The sequence below is a fragment of the Lepisma saccharinum genome, chromosome 22, assembly GCF_977018435.1.
Source record: "Lepisma saccharinum chromosome 22, izLepSacc3.1, whole genome shotgun sequence".
Lineage (NCBI taxonomy): Eukaryota > Metazoa > Arthropoda > Insecta > Zygentoma > Lepismatidae > Lepisma > Lepisma saccharinum.
The window spans coordinates 45,765,369-45,780,777 of NC_139250.1; the positions used below are offsets into that span (position 1 = coordinate 45,765,369).

General features: G+C 40.4%; 1 protein-coding gene across 1 annotated transcript in view; it reads right to left on the reverse strand.

Annotated features, from left to right (window-relative positions):
• LOC146004699 (uncharacterized) overlaps nucleotides 1–15,409 on the reverse strand; it is a 157,365-nt gene that overhangs the window by 6,052 nt on the left and 135,904 nt on the right. Inside the window, exon 3 of the mRNA XM_083143648.1 lies at nucleotides 963–1,147. Coding sequence (XP_082999774.1) covers nucleotides 963–1,147 — 185 coding nt within the window. The remainder of the gene's footprint in view (nucleotides 1–962; nucleotides 1,148–15,409) is intronic.

Genomic DNA, 15,409 nt, shown 5'->3' on the forward strand with positions numbered 1-15,409 from the left:
AACAAACCTTTTTTGATATTCAATGACTCATTCATTTAAAACTTTTATGACAATTTTGATAGGACAGCTCGTATTACACAAATTTTAGTGATCTTCATTAGATATAAGCTAGATAACGAATATGTGTTGTTCGTATCTGTATTCTTATACCAACTTTTTACCTGTTCATGTAATAATATTAATCTATCATTAATCGATGTATTTTAATATTATTATTCTTATTATAATATAAAAAACACTTGGTTCGCACCCTTCCTGAAATATATTCTAGATACGTGCCTGATGAAGATGTAATTTTGCCATTTACATTGAAAAAGTACAGTAAAGTAACTTAATTATATCTCTCGCAACATGTAAAACGTAACTGTTACATCTAGGAAAAATGTTACATGTGGTGCTATTAGTCTGATTATTTTCGGAACATCTCCAGCTACTTGTGTCAGTGTAGTTAGTTAGCCTATGAACTGTGTAGTGCCTTAGCAACAGGATTAGCGATAGGTGTTGGGTTAAGATAACGTCAGCAACTCACTTATTGATTGGATGCTTCGGGAGTTGTGACTTGCTCCCAAGCTGGAAAATGCATAACATCGAAACATTCCCAGACAGCACAGAAGACTTGCTGCAAGGCTGAAGCAAGCTTGCCATCTCAAGTGATAAAGTTTCCAGCAAGCCCTCCACGGCAAGCTGTGAGCATGCTGCAAGTTTGCACCCGTATTTAGTTACCATAAGTCGAAGCTGCAGCAAACTTGCCAAGGCAAGCTTGCATTAAGCTGTTCATAATTAGCCACCACACTTCAGGGGAGGCTCTTTGCAACTATGATGTTCATCTGACCAGTGGCACTAACCATTCTGCAGAGCAAAAGTGCTTGACAACACTCACTTGCCGAGTACCACTTACACCAAACTTGCATCCAGCTTGCCACAAGCTTGTATGCTACATGGATTGGTACCATCAGTCTTACCTCGAAAGCTTCGTTGAGACTGTGCATCCTCATCCTCTCCCTCTCGTTGCTCTCGAGACGCCGCAGGTTCCTCTCCCGGGCAGAGACACCAGACTTCCTCCGCCTGCCGTTGCTCCCCGGTCTCCTCTTCAGGCGGGAAGACTGCTTCCGTGAGGGGCCCTCGCTCCCTGAGCTGTCTGAGCAGTCTGGAAGAAGGAGGAAAGTGGTATAAATAGATTTTACAATCAGAACAAGAAACAGGCCATTGAAAATACTAAATAGTTGAAATAATAAAATGCACCAGACCATCAAGCCCTCCGGGAGAATCATATAAAGATGACATCCAAAGGATTCGAACCCGGGACACTTAGGATTTGAACCCAGAAAGGAAAAGAAACATGCCAGACGACTCTAACATAAACCAGACAGAATTACGCACACATCTAGAACTATTTAACTTACCCACTTCTATTACATACTATTCTTCTGTTACCGTCATCTTTCATAACCTTGCTATCCTGACGAATCCCAGAATTAACCTCTCCTGGAGCTTCCAGAATATTCAATAATGACGCTCTCTCAATATACCATCCTCTCTACCTCAAGACACTCACACAACATTATCCTCCTTATCAGTGACGTGCGGTGACGTCGACACTTGGGGTAGCAATGAGTGGCGTGCCTAACGGGTCATAATCCCCCCCTCCCTTTTAGGGTCCGGTATTCCTAAAAGAAGAACGTCAAATACAGGAAAAATTGCAAAGTTAGGAATGACTACAAAAAATTGTACACATAACTTCCAGCCACTTTCGAAAATCAAAAACGATTTGATTTGACTACTGAGCCAGAGATGCCGGGTTTGAATCTCGGCTTGGCAATGGGTGATCTTTGTGTGTCCCTTGCCCTTCAACAATTTTATCATATCGTCTTCGCGATTAGCCAAATATGGCGGAAAGCGAAGTAAAATAAACCAAATCAAACAATCAATCAATGAATGATTTGATTTGATTCGCTTTTTTATACATTTGGTTAATCGCGAAGATGACACGACAGAATTAATGAAGGGACAAACACAAAGAACACCCATGTCCAGGTAGGGGTTCGAACCCGGAACTCCTGGCGTCGTAGCGCGCTGTGGTAACCACTCCCCCACGGTTGGTTGATTTGACGTTTTAAGTCCACTTTAAACACAGAAAGGCTAATCGGGACTAGATCTATAGTTTAATGTGGGATCCGAACCACTATATGCCTCCATCGGGTACAGATCCGGGACCACTTGCACCCCCCCACGGAGGTCGGCCGACAACAAACATGTGAGGAAGGCGCTAACCATTCGGATACGTGGGTATCGGTAAAGCAAACTGCATTTTTCCTGAGTAGTAATTTTCAATTGAATTTTTGAAATACCATCTTTATGTAATGATAACGTTTTTTCTAAAATTTTTCATTGCTTGATTTCCATAATTTCCCCATCTCACGATCTCGTTTGATACGTTCTAAGCACAATTACTTCACGCGTCGTATTATTATACTATTAATATTAACTTAATAATACTCAGCGGTGAACGATGAGACTCGGTGAAGTACACAGACTCCTCTCAGGTACAGGGATAGTGTTAGGCAAAGACAATATTCACAGCACAGAGAAATAAAACCACATTACTGCCGCATGTATAAACTCAAAAGTTTTATTCTTTATTTATTGCAATTATAATGCAACTATACTTGAGACGAAGGCGAGGATTTCGCTTTGTCGATGAATTGACTCAATTAAAACGCATAAAACTCAATGCGTGGCTATCGGCAAGCCTATGATCACATAGACCTAGCTTGCGCCCCGAACTACCACACCAAGAGATATGCAATGATAACTGAGCCAATATTTGCTCTTTAGCCTTTTTTTTCCAAATTAATCTTTAGGCTAACTTTATTATTTGACGTAGAATGGTTGCAGTATTGTGCATATCATCAATGCATGGCTATCGGCGTTTCTATGTTGACATAGGCCTAGCTTGCGCCCCGAACTACCATACCAAGATGTATGCACAACACCGAGGAGTTCTTTTTAAGTTTAAAAGCTTCGTCGATCCGTGGCGAAAAAGTGTGATGATTTCTTACACATCCTCGCTTTTATACTAATTTCGAGAACACAGATTAAAGTACAGATGAATCACTCACTATCTACAAAAGGATACTATCAACAAAACTGACATCTATACATCTTTAGAAATACAAATTCGTATAGTGCACTCTTGCAAACAAAGATACATTAAATTACCCATAATGTAGCATAAAGTACAATAAACAAAATATATACATTACAAACAAGGTGCATTATTACATATAATAACAAAGAAATTACGCTTTCTTTTACAAAAATAAATACATCAGTGACATATCTTCTACTGGTGACGTCACATAAAAATGTGGATCATATCACGTTACTGAAGGATCCGGGCTCGAGCCCTGGCCTTTGCATGAGTGTTTATTTGCAACCACTCTTCACCCGTTTAATTTAATCAACTTTCATCGTCATGGCAGAAATTAGGTAAAGCGATGGAAGGGAGAAGAAAATACAAATAATTTCCTCCCAGTGCATCTGCAGGGCACTGTGAAATCAGGAGCCTAGAATTCTCTGTTTATGATTGTCCCTCACGACTTTCCAAGCTCTTAGCTACTTATTCCGATTAAATCTATACAGCTAGAAAAAGCGATGGGTAACAAAACACAACTTTAAACGAACCATTTTTCTACTTTCTTCAATGATATTCATTTGGCTTTTTGAGTTCTGGGATACATTTTTCATTTCTAATTTTCTCATTATTCACTGCAGGCAGAATACAACACATAAGAACAAGAATGCACGCTCGTCACGAATCCCGGCCTGAATTGTTCTTTGCGAGGTCTCTTCATCAATTTCATTATATCATCACTCATCCTCATTTTCGCGATAACGAAATGTGGCAGAAAAGCGAAGTAAAATAAACCAAACCAACAACAAGAATTAGAACGCGCGTTCACTTTCCCAAATAAATACATCCGTATTTATGATTGTTTAGCTTATCCATTTTTTTATTGGAGGCCAAGAGATTAGTATATTTAAATAAAACACTACTAAAACGAGAGCAAGAGAGTGCTTATATTCCATATTTTTTTTAAAAAAAAAACATAAAATTTTGTCTGCACATAAGACGTTCCAATTGCATAAATGATAAAAGCACATCCCATATTATACATACATATTGTACAACGTGTAAAAAGTAGTGTAAATACAGAGGACAGAAGTACTGCAGAAAAATTTCCCCTTAGTCTATAGGAGATAGACTGGAGGACCTGCAAGCACGGGCTTTCAACCATTGGAGCGGGGGCGAGGGGGCAAGGGAGGTAGAGACAGAAATCTTCCCTTTCCCTTCGAAAACCCGTTTCTACCTGGAACTGTGAGGCGGAGAAAGAGCGAGCTAGGCCGCTGAACGCACCGAGGGACGAGAAGCGCGTGAAAAAAAGTGTTGCATATGAACTGTGGCTTCAACAAAACAATAAATATTTTGATCTGAAAATAATTAGAGATTTGAGATTGATTGATCTATCTCTGCTAGACTAGCTACTCCTCAGTGCACGTCACTGCTCCTTATATCTGACACTACTATCACACTTCATACTTAAAGGGCCTCCCAGATGGCGCAGTGGTAGCGTCATCGCATGCAATCAAGGGGTCCCGGGTTCGATACCCGGTGGAGGCACAAGTGGCTCGGATCCCACTTTAAACTGTAGGTCCAGTCCCGATTAGCCTTACTGTGCATAAAGTGGACACAAATCAATCAACTTCATACTTAAGCCAAAGTCTAAACCCAACCCTCTCACTTCATTAACTTCTTTCCCCTGCCTTCATTGCCTCTAATCAAATAATCTTCACTCTCCCTTCACACACTTACACATAAACAAAACTACACACACACAAACTCACCAAACAACAATGCAACATGAGAGCACGTCCACACAATGTCACATTACATCTTCCCACTCAACTCCTAACACTATCTCAGTCAAATAGACGTACACACACTGCATAATCTGGTGTTTTAAATCCACTTTATGCACAGTAAGACTAATCGGGACTGCACCTACAGTGGGAGTCGAACCACTATGTGCCTCCACCTGGGAATCGAACCCAGGACCCCTTGATTACATGCTATGACGCCACCACTGTGCCATCGGGGAGGCCTCTACATACCTAAGAAAACGACCACGAAACAAGTATTCACATTAATAACTTTGTTAACCGGGCTTGTTCTGGATTACCGAACCACCCCGGGCAACAGACCCTGCGGATTGTATTGTAAAGGAATGTATCTATGTATTCTTTGAACCAATAAAGTAAGGAGGAAATGAAAACTGGGGAACCGATATTCCGTGGAAAAGACGTTCTGGTCTTTTTAGGTACCAGCCAGGACATAACCACATACCTTCGAATCAGTGGCGGCGATTAGGTTGCAAAACCGGGGAGCAAGGTGGCAAAACTGGGGGGGGGGGGACAAAGACAGTATATTTCCCTTTGTATATATGATTTAGCATAGTGCGGGGGCAAAAGTGGGGGCAACTGCTTTCCTAATCGCCGCCACTGCTTCGAATGCATGCGTGTGGAGACGGGCATCTTCCGGGAGTTTCCCCCTTTCATTATTATTATTATTATTATTCTCACGATTATGGTTATTACACAATAATATTTATAAACTAATAAAAATAAATCAATTGTCTTCTTGTTTCTCTTCTTCTTATTATTATTATTATTATATTCTTCTTCTTCTTATCCTTATTATTATATCATTGCGCATGCCCGTAGGCAGGAAAAAATGTCGGTGGGGTTCATTCATAATTGTTCTCTTGGGCATCGCCAGAAATTTGAATAATAGAAATAATAACAATATATAATAATAATTAAATTATCATAATTATAAACCAATTTTGGGTTACTCAGTCCAGCAGAAGATGAGTGAATATCCAGCACAAGTTTTTTTTTATTATTATTATTTTTTACGATTCATACAGTGTACTGAAATCCACAATTATTATACTTTGTTATCAAATTTTAAATGCCTTCAAGAAAATGCTTTAAAAGTTAGATGGAAATTTTAGTCATAAAGGCTTTGTTGTTTGACCTTAAAACTTAATTTTTGGAATTTTGAAAACTATGTAACCAGTTATTTTTTTTTAAAAAAAATGAAGCTCTATGGATGTATTGTACCCACAATAGCGATCGTAACGCGCTACGAAACTGGAGATCCGAGGTTTGAACTCCTATCAAGGGGGACTTTCAACTTTATCGGATAGGGAATTTAAAAGTTGGAAAGGAATTTTGGGACAATCATAAGGGAATTTTTAGTATGACCCAGGAATAATACTGGCAAGTGGACAGCAGAAGTGAAATTGAAGGTGTCGCGCGGGTGGGCTGCAATTCCGAGATAAAATACTGTTTCAGAATTCCAAATTTATGAAAATTCTAGATGGATCGTTTCAACATTGTCTCCTTGTTGTATTTCTGTGAAACTTTGAATAAATTTTTGAAAATGAGTTACGGGTTTTGGTTTCTGAACTTCCATTAATCCAGCATGTGAGATGTTTCGGGGGGAGGGTTGAACCCTAGAAACCCCCCTCTATATACGGCCATGTCATTGCTGAGATCCAGTATTCTCTGTTCACCATATGAGTATAGAGGTGTGCAGGATCCCGAAAAGTCGATACCGGGATGAGGGGATACAATTCCCGTCCCGATAATTCGGGATTGCAAATGGCCATTTTTAAAAGTGGCTAATTCTGGATACTTTCTGCATTGTAAGTGTCTGACACTTCTCGGAAATTATTAGTATTCATTCCAGAAAAAAAGAAAACACTTGAGGGAAAATTACATGTAGAATTTGAGATTTCCACAGTGTCGGAAAATTTTGAACATTTCCCGTCCCGAAAATTTCCCGAATTTGTCCGGAAATTGCGATTTTTTGCAGTCCCGAACGTGGGAATTAAGAAAGTTTCCAGTCCCGACCAAAAATTTTCTGTCCCGCACACCCTTACAGATGAGTGAATAACCATCACACCTGTTTTTTATTATCTTTATACAATTCATGTAGTTGGTATACAAAACATATAATCGTTCTATTTTAATATACTTTCGCGGATATCGCACACAGGGATATCTCTTGAACCGAGGGAACTGCGGGCTGTCACTGCGCGATGATGCCACGTCCTATACGTACATCTTTACTCGATTGAATAAAAATCTATAAAATCGGTTTTCGCCATGTGAATTGACAATGAAAATGGATTTTAAAAACAGATGAAAATAGCTTCAAAACAAGACCAATATTGTATAAGTCCTATAGGACTTACCAATACTAAGAAAAAGCTGTTTCAGAAAATTGATAAGAAAAGTTTTTTGACAAAATTTGAAAAATCCGAAAATTAAGAATTGTGTTTAAAACCTTTCTGCCTGCACCATATTAAAATGGAGTCCGATAGTGTGATGTCACAGCAGACGACGCGCTGGGACTAAGTCTTCACAACGAGAGAACGTTTTTCCTTCCTATCCAATTCAATGCTATTTTCGTTCGGAAGGTGTAGCTTTAATTATTGTGAGAGCAGTTAAAAAACAAAATTGTAATGTGCATCGTGCATCAATACAAAAGATGAGGTTTCGGAGAATACGTCTATATAGAACATATACCTTACAGATGAGAATGTAAAGAATAAATGGAGTAGGAAATCGAGTAAAGCAAATGCTCCAAAAGAAATCTCAGCCAATGGGCGCAGTCGGTTCAATTGCCTGAGGCTGCTGGTTTCCCACCATCCACAGCGGCAGCGTGACCGACTTCAGATCGGCTGAACTTCGGGTCGACTTCGGCTGTGCTCGGAAGTGGAATGTTTTGAAAATGCATGATTTTCTTACTTCGGTTATTCTTTACCTTATCCTCTGAAAGGTATGTGTGATATATAGTCGTATTCTCCGAAATCTCATCTTTACACTGATGTACGATACGCATCATAATTTTGTTTCGTAACTGCTGTCACAATAATTAAAAGCTACCCTTTCCGAAGAAAAATAGCATTGAATTGAATAGGAAGAAAACACGTTCTCTCGTTGTGAAGACTCAGTTCCAGCTCGTCGTCTGCTTGTGACGTCACCACTAATGGACTCCATTTCATCACGATCCCAACACAAGTTTTTTATTTATATAATTTCAAAGAGAGCGATCATTTGCAAAACTAAAATGAACCGGCACTTTTTGTTCTCACGGCTATAATAAATAGGAGGCATACTCGAAAACAGTTTGGTTAGCATAGCTTAACAGTAACAATAATATGTCCGATACACAAAAAAAAAATGACAAGACATGTTGTAATAATTATAGGGGCATATCTCTCCTTAATGTGACATACAAAATATTTACAAAAATTCTGGCAAGAAGACTAGAACTGACAGGGGACCACCAGTCCGGATTTAGAAGTAATAGATCAACAATTGACCCAGTCTTTATATTAAGGATATTAGATAAAAGTTTTGAACACAATATTAACATACATAAATTATATGTTGACTTTCAACAAGCATTGACTGTATACAAAGAGACAAACTCTATAAGATAATGAGAGATATGGATATCCCAGAAAAATTAGTAAAATTGACAGAAATGACCTTAAGAAATTCGAAATGCAAAATTAGAATCCGAAACCAACTATTCGAATAAATTCACATTTGAAAAGGACTACGACAAGGGGATAGCCTCTCCACACTGCTGTTTAACATAAGTTTGGAACATGTAATTAGGAAGATTAAATTTTTCCTGGAGGAACCATCTTAAATAGGACAATACAATACCTTGTATTTACAGATGACGTTGCCTTACTAAGTAGAACATCAAAGCACTAGAAGATGCCCTGAAACAATTACAATATAGACACGAGATTGGACTGGAAATAAACCAGGATAAGACAAAATACATGATAACAACAAGAAACAAGATCAGGTATCAAACAATAAATGAGTTCGAAAAGCACAGTCTAAAGTTTGAGCGAGTTGGAAATTTCAAATATCTAGGTTCAACAATAACAGAAGATAATAACATTGCCGAAGAGGTAAAAGCAAGAATAACAGCAGGCAACAGATGCGATCATGCATTTGGAAATATTTTAAAATCCTCACAAGTAGAACCATAATGAGACCAATAGTGATGTATGGGTCGGAAACCTGGTGTCTGACAAGAAAGGAAGAAGAAAGGCTAGATATATGGGAGAGGAAGGTTTTACGTAAGATATATGGACCAATCAATGCACATGGCATCTGGAGAATTAGGACAAACGAAGAACTAGCTACGCGTTACCAGAACTCAAGTATAACAAGTGAAATAAGAGTCAAACGCCTTAGCTGCCTGGGGCACTTAGAAAGGATGCAACCAGGCAGAGCAGTACATAAGACCTACCAAGGGAAACTGGAAGGCAAGAGGAGTGTTGGCAGACCCAGGAAGAGATGGCTCGACCAGGCGGAAGAAGACCTTAAACGAATGGGCATAAGAGGATGGAGAACTAGAGTAAAGAACCGAGATGAGTGGACAGCTATCACCAAGGAGGCCAACGCTTTGCATGGGCTGTAGAGCCGTGGAGTAAGTAAGTAAGTAGCATAGCTTAACGCAGATTTGAATAAGCTAAATGTTGATGTAACTTGTTTTTATTTGGGTCTACTGGTTAATTTTTAATTGGTGTCCAAACTCGGGTATCTATATTTTTTTAATCCGACAGTAGGCGCCGTGATTGACCGTTACAGGGGTACGTTTCATACACGTCAAAGCAGGCACACGAATCAGCCAATCAGACAAGCTTATCCTTGAAACTTTCCCGCGCTCTCATCCCTCTCATCTCTCATCCCTGGTCATTTTACAGTACGTATTAAGCCCGCTTTATAAATAGACGAAAGCATTTTTCTTAACATTTGTGCCATGACCAAAATGCTACCGTGTAAAGTGAAAATTCTTATGGCATATTTCATGGCATTTCTCAAGGATAGAACCCGTCCTCTTTCCGTAGCATTTTTCGTAGCATAACCAATCAGGAGCAACCTCTAGGTCACGAGTGAAGCAGTAATGGCGGCCGCGTGAGATCAGGGACGTAGCTAGGTTCATCAGTTCGGGGGGGCCCAAAACTTAAGATTTTTTTCTATCAAACCATTAAAAACTAACAAACTATTAATATACCATATAGGCCTACATATATGTACAGTATGTGTGTGTGCTTTATATATATATATTGTTGAAAGAGAACATTATATTCTCCTGTAGCCCCCTAAAATTTACGAATATAGACTCGCGAAATCCACGGCCATTATTCGGGAATCTAAATGCACAATGAACGCATTAACTTAATGGCATCTAGACAGTCTTTAAAAATCCATGTATATTCTCTTATGTCAGATTTGAGATACCAAGAACAAATGTATTAGTCGTTACTCCTTAGATTTGTAAATTTGCTCGAAGAAAATTGAGAAGTAGAGAAAACTCTCTTCCGTGGGTTTAGATATAAAAGGGTGCTGGAATCAGGTGTCCAATTATGACAACGGTGCGAAAATGAAATGTTTGTGTAATGAGTTCAAGATAGGTATCCCATGTACACTCATGCTCATAAATTAAGGATAATGCTGAATCTTGTACAAAGAAATATTTGATGTGCAGGTTTCAGCTTGAAATGATGTCTGGGTACTGTATCAAAGAACCTGTGTTGACTATGACCTTGATCCAGTGTGTGGTGGCGCTGTAAGCAGACAAATGACTCACACTAGCGAAACTGCTGACCAGAGTAAAGTGCCTATAGGAAGTGTGCAGTTGTGTTCGGTTGTGCGAATGGTGAGTGTGTGTGTGAAATGGCTCAACGAACACATATTGATGATGTAATGAGGGGAAGGATACTTGGGCGGCTAGAGGCGGGCCAAAGACAGCAGGTCGTGTCACAGGTGCTCCATGTGCCACAAAGTGTCATCTCACGGTTATGGCAACGATTCCAACAGACTGGAAACGTGTCTCGGCGCTACAGCAGTGGACGTCCACAGTGTACAACACCACGAGAAGACAGGTATCTCAATGTAAGTGCCCGGAGACACTGACGGAGTACTGTCGGGGGCCTTGCTCGAGACCTTGCAGCTGCCACTGGAACAGTTCTTGCCAGACACACTGTGTACAGACGACTCAACAGGCACGGTTTATTCGCCCGAAGGCCTGCAATTTGCATTCCACTGTCACATGGTCACAGAGTAGCCCGTAACAACTGGTGTAGAGAACACAAGACATGGACAATGGAAGAATGGTCTCAGATACTCTTCACTGACGAGTCCAGGTATAGTCTCAACGATGATTCTCGTCGTGTAACCATCTGGCGTGAACCAGGAACCTGATACCGACCTGGTACCATCGTCGAAAGGGACCAGTATGGAGGTGGTGGTATCATGGTGTGGGGTGGCATTATCCTGGGTTCACGTACACCCTTGCATATCTTCGACAGAAGTACTGTAACAGTCAGGTGTACCGGGATGTTATTCTGCAAGACTACGTTCGTCTTTTCAGAGGTGCAGTCGGTCCTCCTGATGGATGACAATGCCAGGCCACACCGAGCTGCTATTGTGGAGGAGTACCTTCAAACATAAGACATCATACGAATGGAGTGGCCTGCCTATTCTCCTGACCTCAACCCAATCGAACATTCTTGGGATGCTCTAGGCCGACGTGTCGCCGCACGTCTTCCACCTCCTGGGACTCTTCAGGAGCTCCGACAGTTACTGGTGCAAGAATGGGAGGCCATACCCCAACAGCTGCTCGACAACCCCCTCCAGAGTATGCCAAGCCGTTGTACTGCACGTGTCAATGTGCATGGGCATCACATTCCATACTGAAACCTGTGCACATGCTCAAAGAACTGTGGAACAACAATTTACAATCTCCCTTGTTTTGTATCATATGTGCGCTCTTTAATTTTTCTCACGTTTTCTGCAATAAACAGAGTTAAACAGGGTATGTGGATGTCTTTCTTGTGTGTTCAACATGTGTCTGTGCTACCACAACTAGTTTGTTTCAGTGCTGTATCGTTGGGCACCAAAACCTCTATTATCCTTAATTTATGAGCATGAGTGTATATTGTTTATACCAGAATCGAATCCGGCGGCCTTTATTGCAAGGCGACACCCTTAACCACTATTCTATGGGACATGCACGAGTCTTTTGTGGCGTCGTACTGTTCACATTGGAGAATGATGACGATATATACGAAATTTTATGCTCACATCTAGTTTCCTAAAAGTAATCTTCTTTGCGCGTGAAAAACTGAATATATGATGGCAATAGAAACAACAAAATTCTCGTGCGCTCAAATTATTGCGCTCTAGTCTTTCAAGGTTCGATCCCTGGTAGAAACTCCAAAATTTCTGTGATGGCCTAACATCGTGAGAACAATTGAGAAGCTACTTGAAATCAATATGTAAGCCAATTCCACTCTCAAAACTAGATGGGACTCGATGTGATTGACCACGCGTCACCGAATGGAAAAACACTTCGGAGGCTTTGTCCTTCAAAATTAATTTTACTGAATAACTGTACTTTTCTTTAGAGGACCTAAACATGGCTTTTTTGCACAGTACAATGTTGTTTTCTTTCACCCTACTTTTATAGTTTTTAATTCAAAGGATTCCACTCCCGAAGCATGAGCATGACACACTACGAAACCAGATGTCCAAGGTTCGGACCTTGGACAGGTGTGGATGCATCATGTCTCGCATCGCTATTCCTTCGGATCATCATTCAGTCTCATCGTCGCATTTAACACAAGAGGTAGAAAAGCGGCGTAAAATAACGAAATAGAAATTATTGATTGACTTGGTTCATTTTACGATTTTATGTCACTTTTCTGACACTTTTTGGCTAATCGTGAAGATGAGAATGAGTTAAGATTAACTTGATGAAAGGACCATCACAAAGAAGACACATTCTCAGGCCGGGATTCGAACACGGGACATTCTGCTTCGTAGCGTAACCTGCTAATCACTCCAACACGGAGTTGTCGGCCGAAATAGAAATGTAAATTAGAAAACGCCGTATTGAATTTGCAGGAACCGAGTTCACCAGCAAGGGCAAATGATTTTCGCTCCCTCTAGGATAGACAAATAACAGAAAATGCTTGATAAGTAATTTGGCTCTCCGTATTTCATGATATTATTATGTAAGCAACTATTATTCGCTATATACCTTTGGATAAATTTTATTTGTATGTGTAGTCAACTTTCCCGCCTAAGCAGCAGCCACAGCGTCTGCATTTGCGGGTGGAGGCCAAAGTTGTTAAAGGTCAAGGAATTTTAAATAAATTCAATTCCGGTCCAGGAGAGAAAATCAGGAAGCGTAAATGGGTTCTGAACCGTAAGGAACCTCTTCATCTGTAACGTTTTCAATTCGGTCCATGATTTTTTCCAGGTGAATTTATTTAATTTCGGTCCAGGAACCTTATTTCCTGAAGAATTTAAATACGGTCAACGAACATTTTTTTTTCCGGATCAGTTTAAATTGGGTCAAAATTCCGTATTGAAATGAAACAATTCGCAACTTGGTACGAATTTAGATTGTGCGAGAGAATAGGTTCCGGTCCTATAATGGGATTAGAATGTATGCGTTCACTAATCTTTAACAAGCCCAGGGTTGTTAATGGTCCAAATATTGTAAATACATTCATTTCACATCCAGGAGAGAAAATCAGCAAGTGTAATTGGGTTCTAGGCCTCAATTCGGTCCAGAAACCTTTTTTCCGTATGAGTTTAAATACGGTGCAGGAACCTTGTTTTGCTGCTGAATTTAAACACTGTCCAAGAACCATTTTTCCAGGATCAATTAAAATTCGGTGCAGGAATTTTTTTCTGGATCAATTTAAATAGGATCCAGTAACCTTTTTTTAATGGAACAATACACTACTAGGACCGAATTTAAATTGTGTGAGAAGAAAGATTCCGGTCCTGCAACGGAACCCAATAGAACCCATAGAAGTTGTGGGTAGATGGACCTTTGACAACCCTGGTGGAGGCTAAATAAAGAAAAATCACAAAATATGCAGAATTTGGAACGTATTATTTCTAGAGCATGCACACTACTTTAAAATGTTGACTACATACCAAGTTTCCTTCCTTTATTGAAATGTGACTTATTCTTCATCACATGTGGGATCAACCGCCTTGGGAGTCAAGCCCGGTCTCCTGTGTGGTATTCGGACACCAATTTAGAAAGTTAATGTGTTGGACATTTGGTTGATCAGTCGATCCTACTTCACCTTTTTCGAGAGGAAAACAAGCTGGCAGCTTCACACTCGAAATTTCACTTCGCCTACTCCCGTGGCGGAGTGATTAGCACATTGTGCTACGATGCCAGGTGTGCCGGGTTCGAATTCCGGACTGAGCATGGGTGTTTGTTGTGTCCATTGATGAATTTAATCATATCATCACTCATCCCCATCTTCGCAATTAGCCAAATGTGGCAGAAGAGCGAAGTAAAATGAACCAAATCAATCGAAATTTCACTCGCAAAGCATGAAAATGAGATCTCAAGCACCCCGTGATCCTACCGGAATCTCACGTTTACAGAAGCTAACTACGAAACAACTGCTTGGATCAAACTGTTCTTCGAACTAGCTGACAGTCATCAATTGTCGACCAATCAACACAGTAGGGCAAAAATAAGCAGATGTTTCTTGAAAATGAGTGGAAAGTTACGAAGGAAGGATATAAAATTGGTACATTACAAAGGCTTATCATGGCCTTTCCCTTCATTGCAGGTTATGAGCACAAGGGTTGAGTGTGGGAACCTGAAGGAACCGCGACATCTTTGTCATTCATTTCCCGCTAGAAAGTAGAATTTTGTCTCTTGCAATTTGAAAGCCTATGTCCATGCTGAACCATAAAGTAATTAACCCAGAAAGTCCTAGCTACCTGCAGTGCGTTTCGGCTCGGCCGATAACCAGAGCCAGATGGAAGAGAACAATTTTGTGGGAAGGGGTGACCTGGCTTAGGCCCCCTGGTGTGCATGAAGGGAAAGTGTGTTTTCAAAAGGTCTTCGACTTCCCAGAAAGGGACGGCCCATAAAATCACTGCATTTCCTACCAATGCATCCGTTTGTGTTCAACCAAAGTGTATGTCACCGTAGGATCCGAGCGCTTCGAGTTCTGTCGGTTGCGGGACTTCTTGAGTCTGTTGTCAACATGGTGCCAATCAGAGTTTATTTCTGCCAAGGTCGTTGCACCTATGAATCGGCTCTTCAGCTTGAGTGGCAAAAGACATGTTGTACGGAGGAAAGTTGCACCAGAAAAATTACCTTCTTAAATACGATGAAACCTGTAAAACATCCACAGATATTTATTCGGGGGTGGTCCCTTTGACAAAACATCAATATTCTCAAAATTCTTCGAACGGA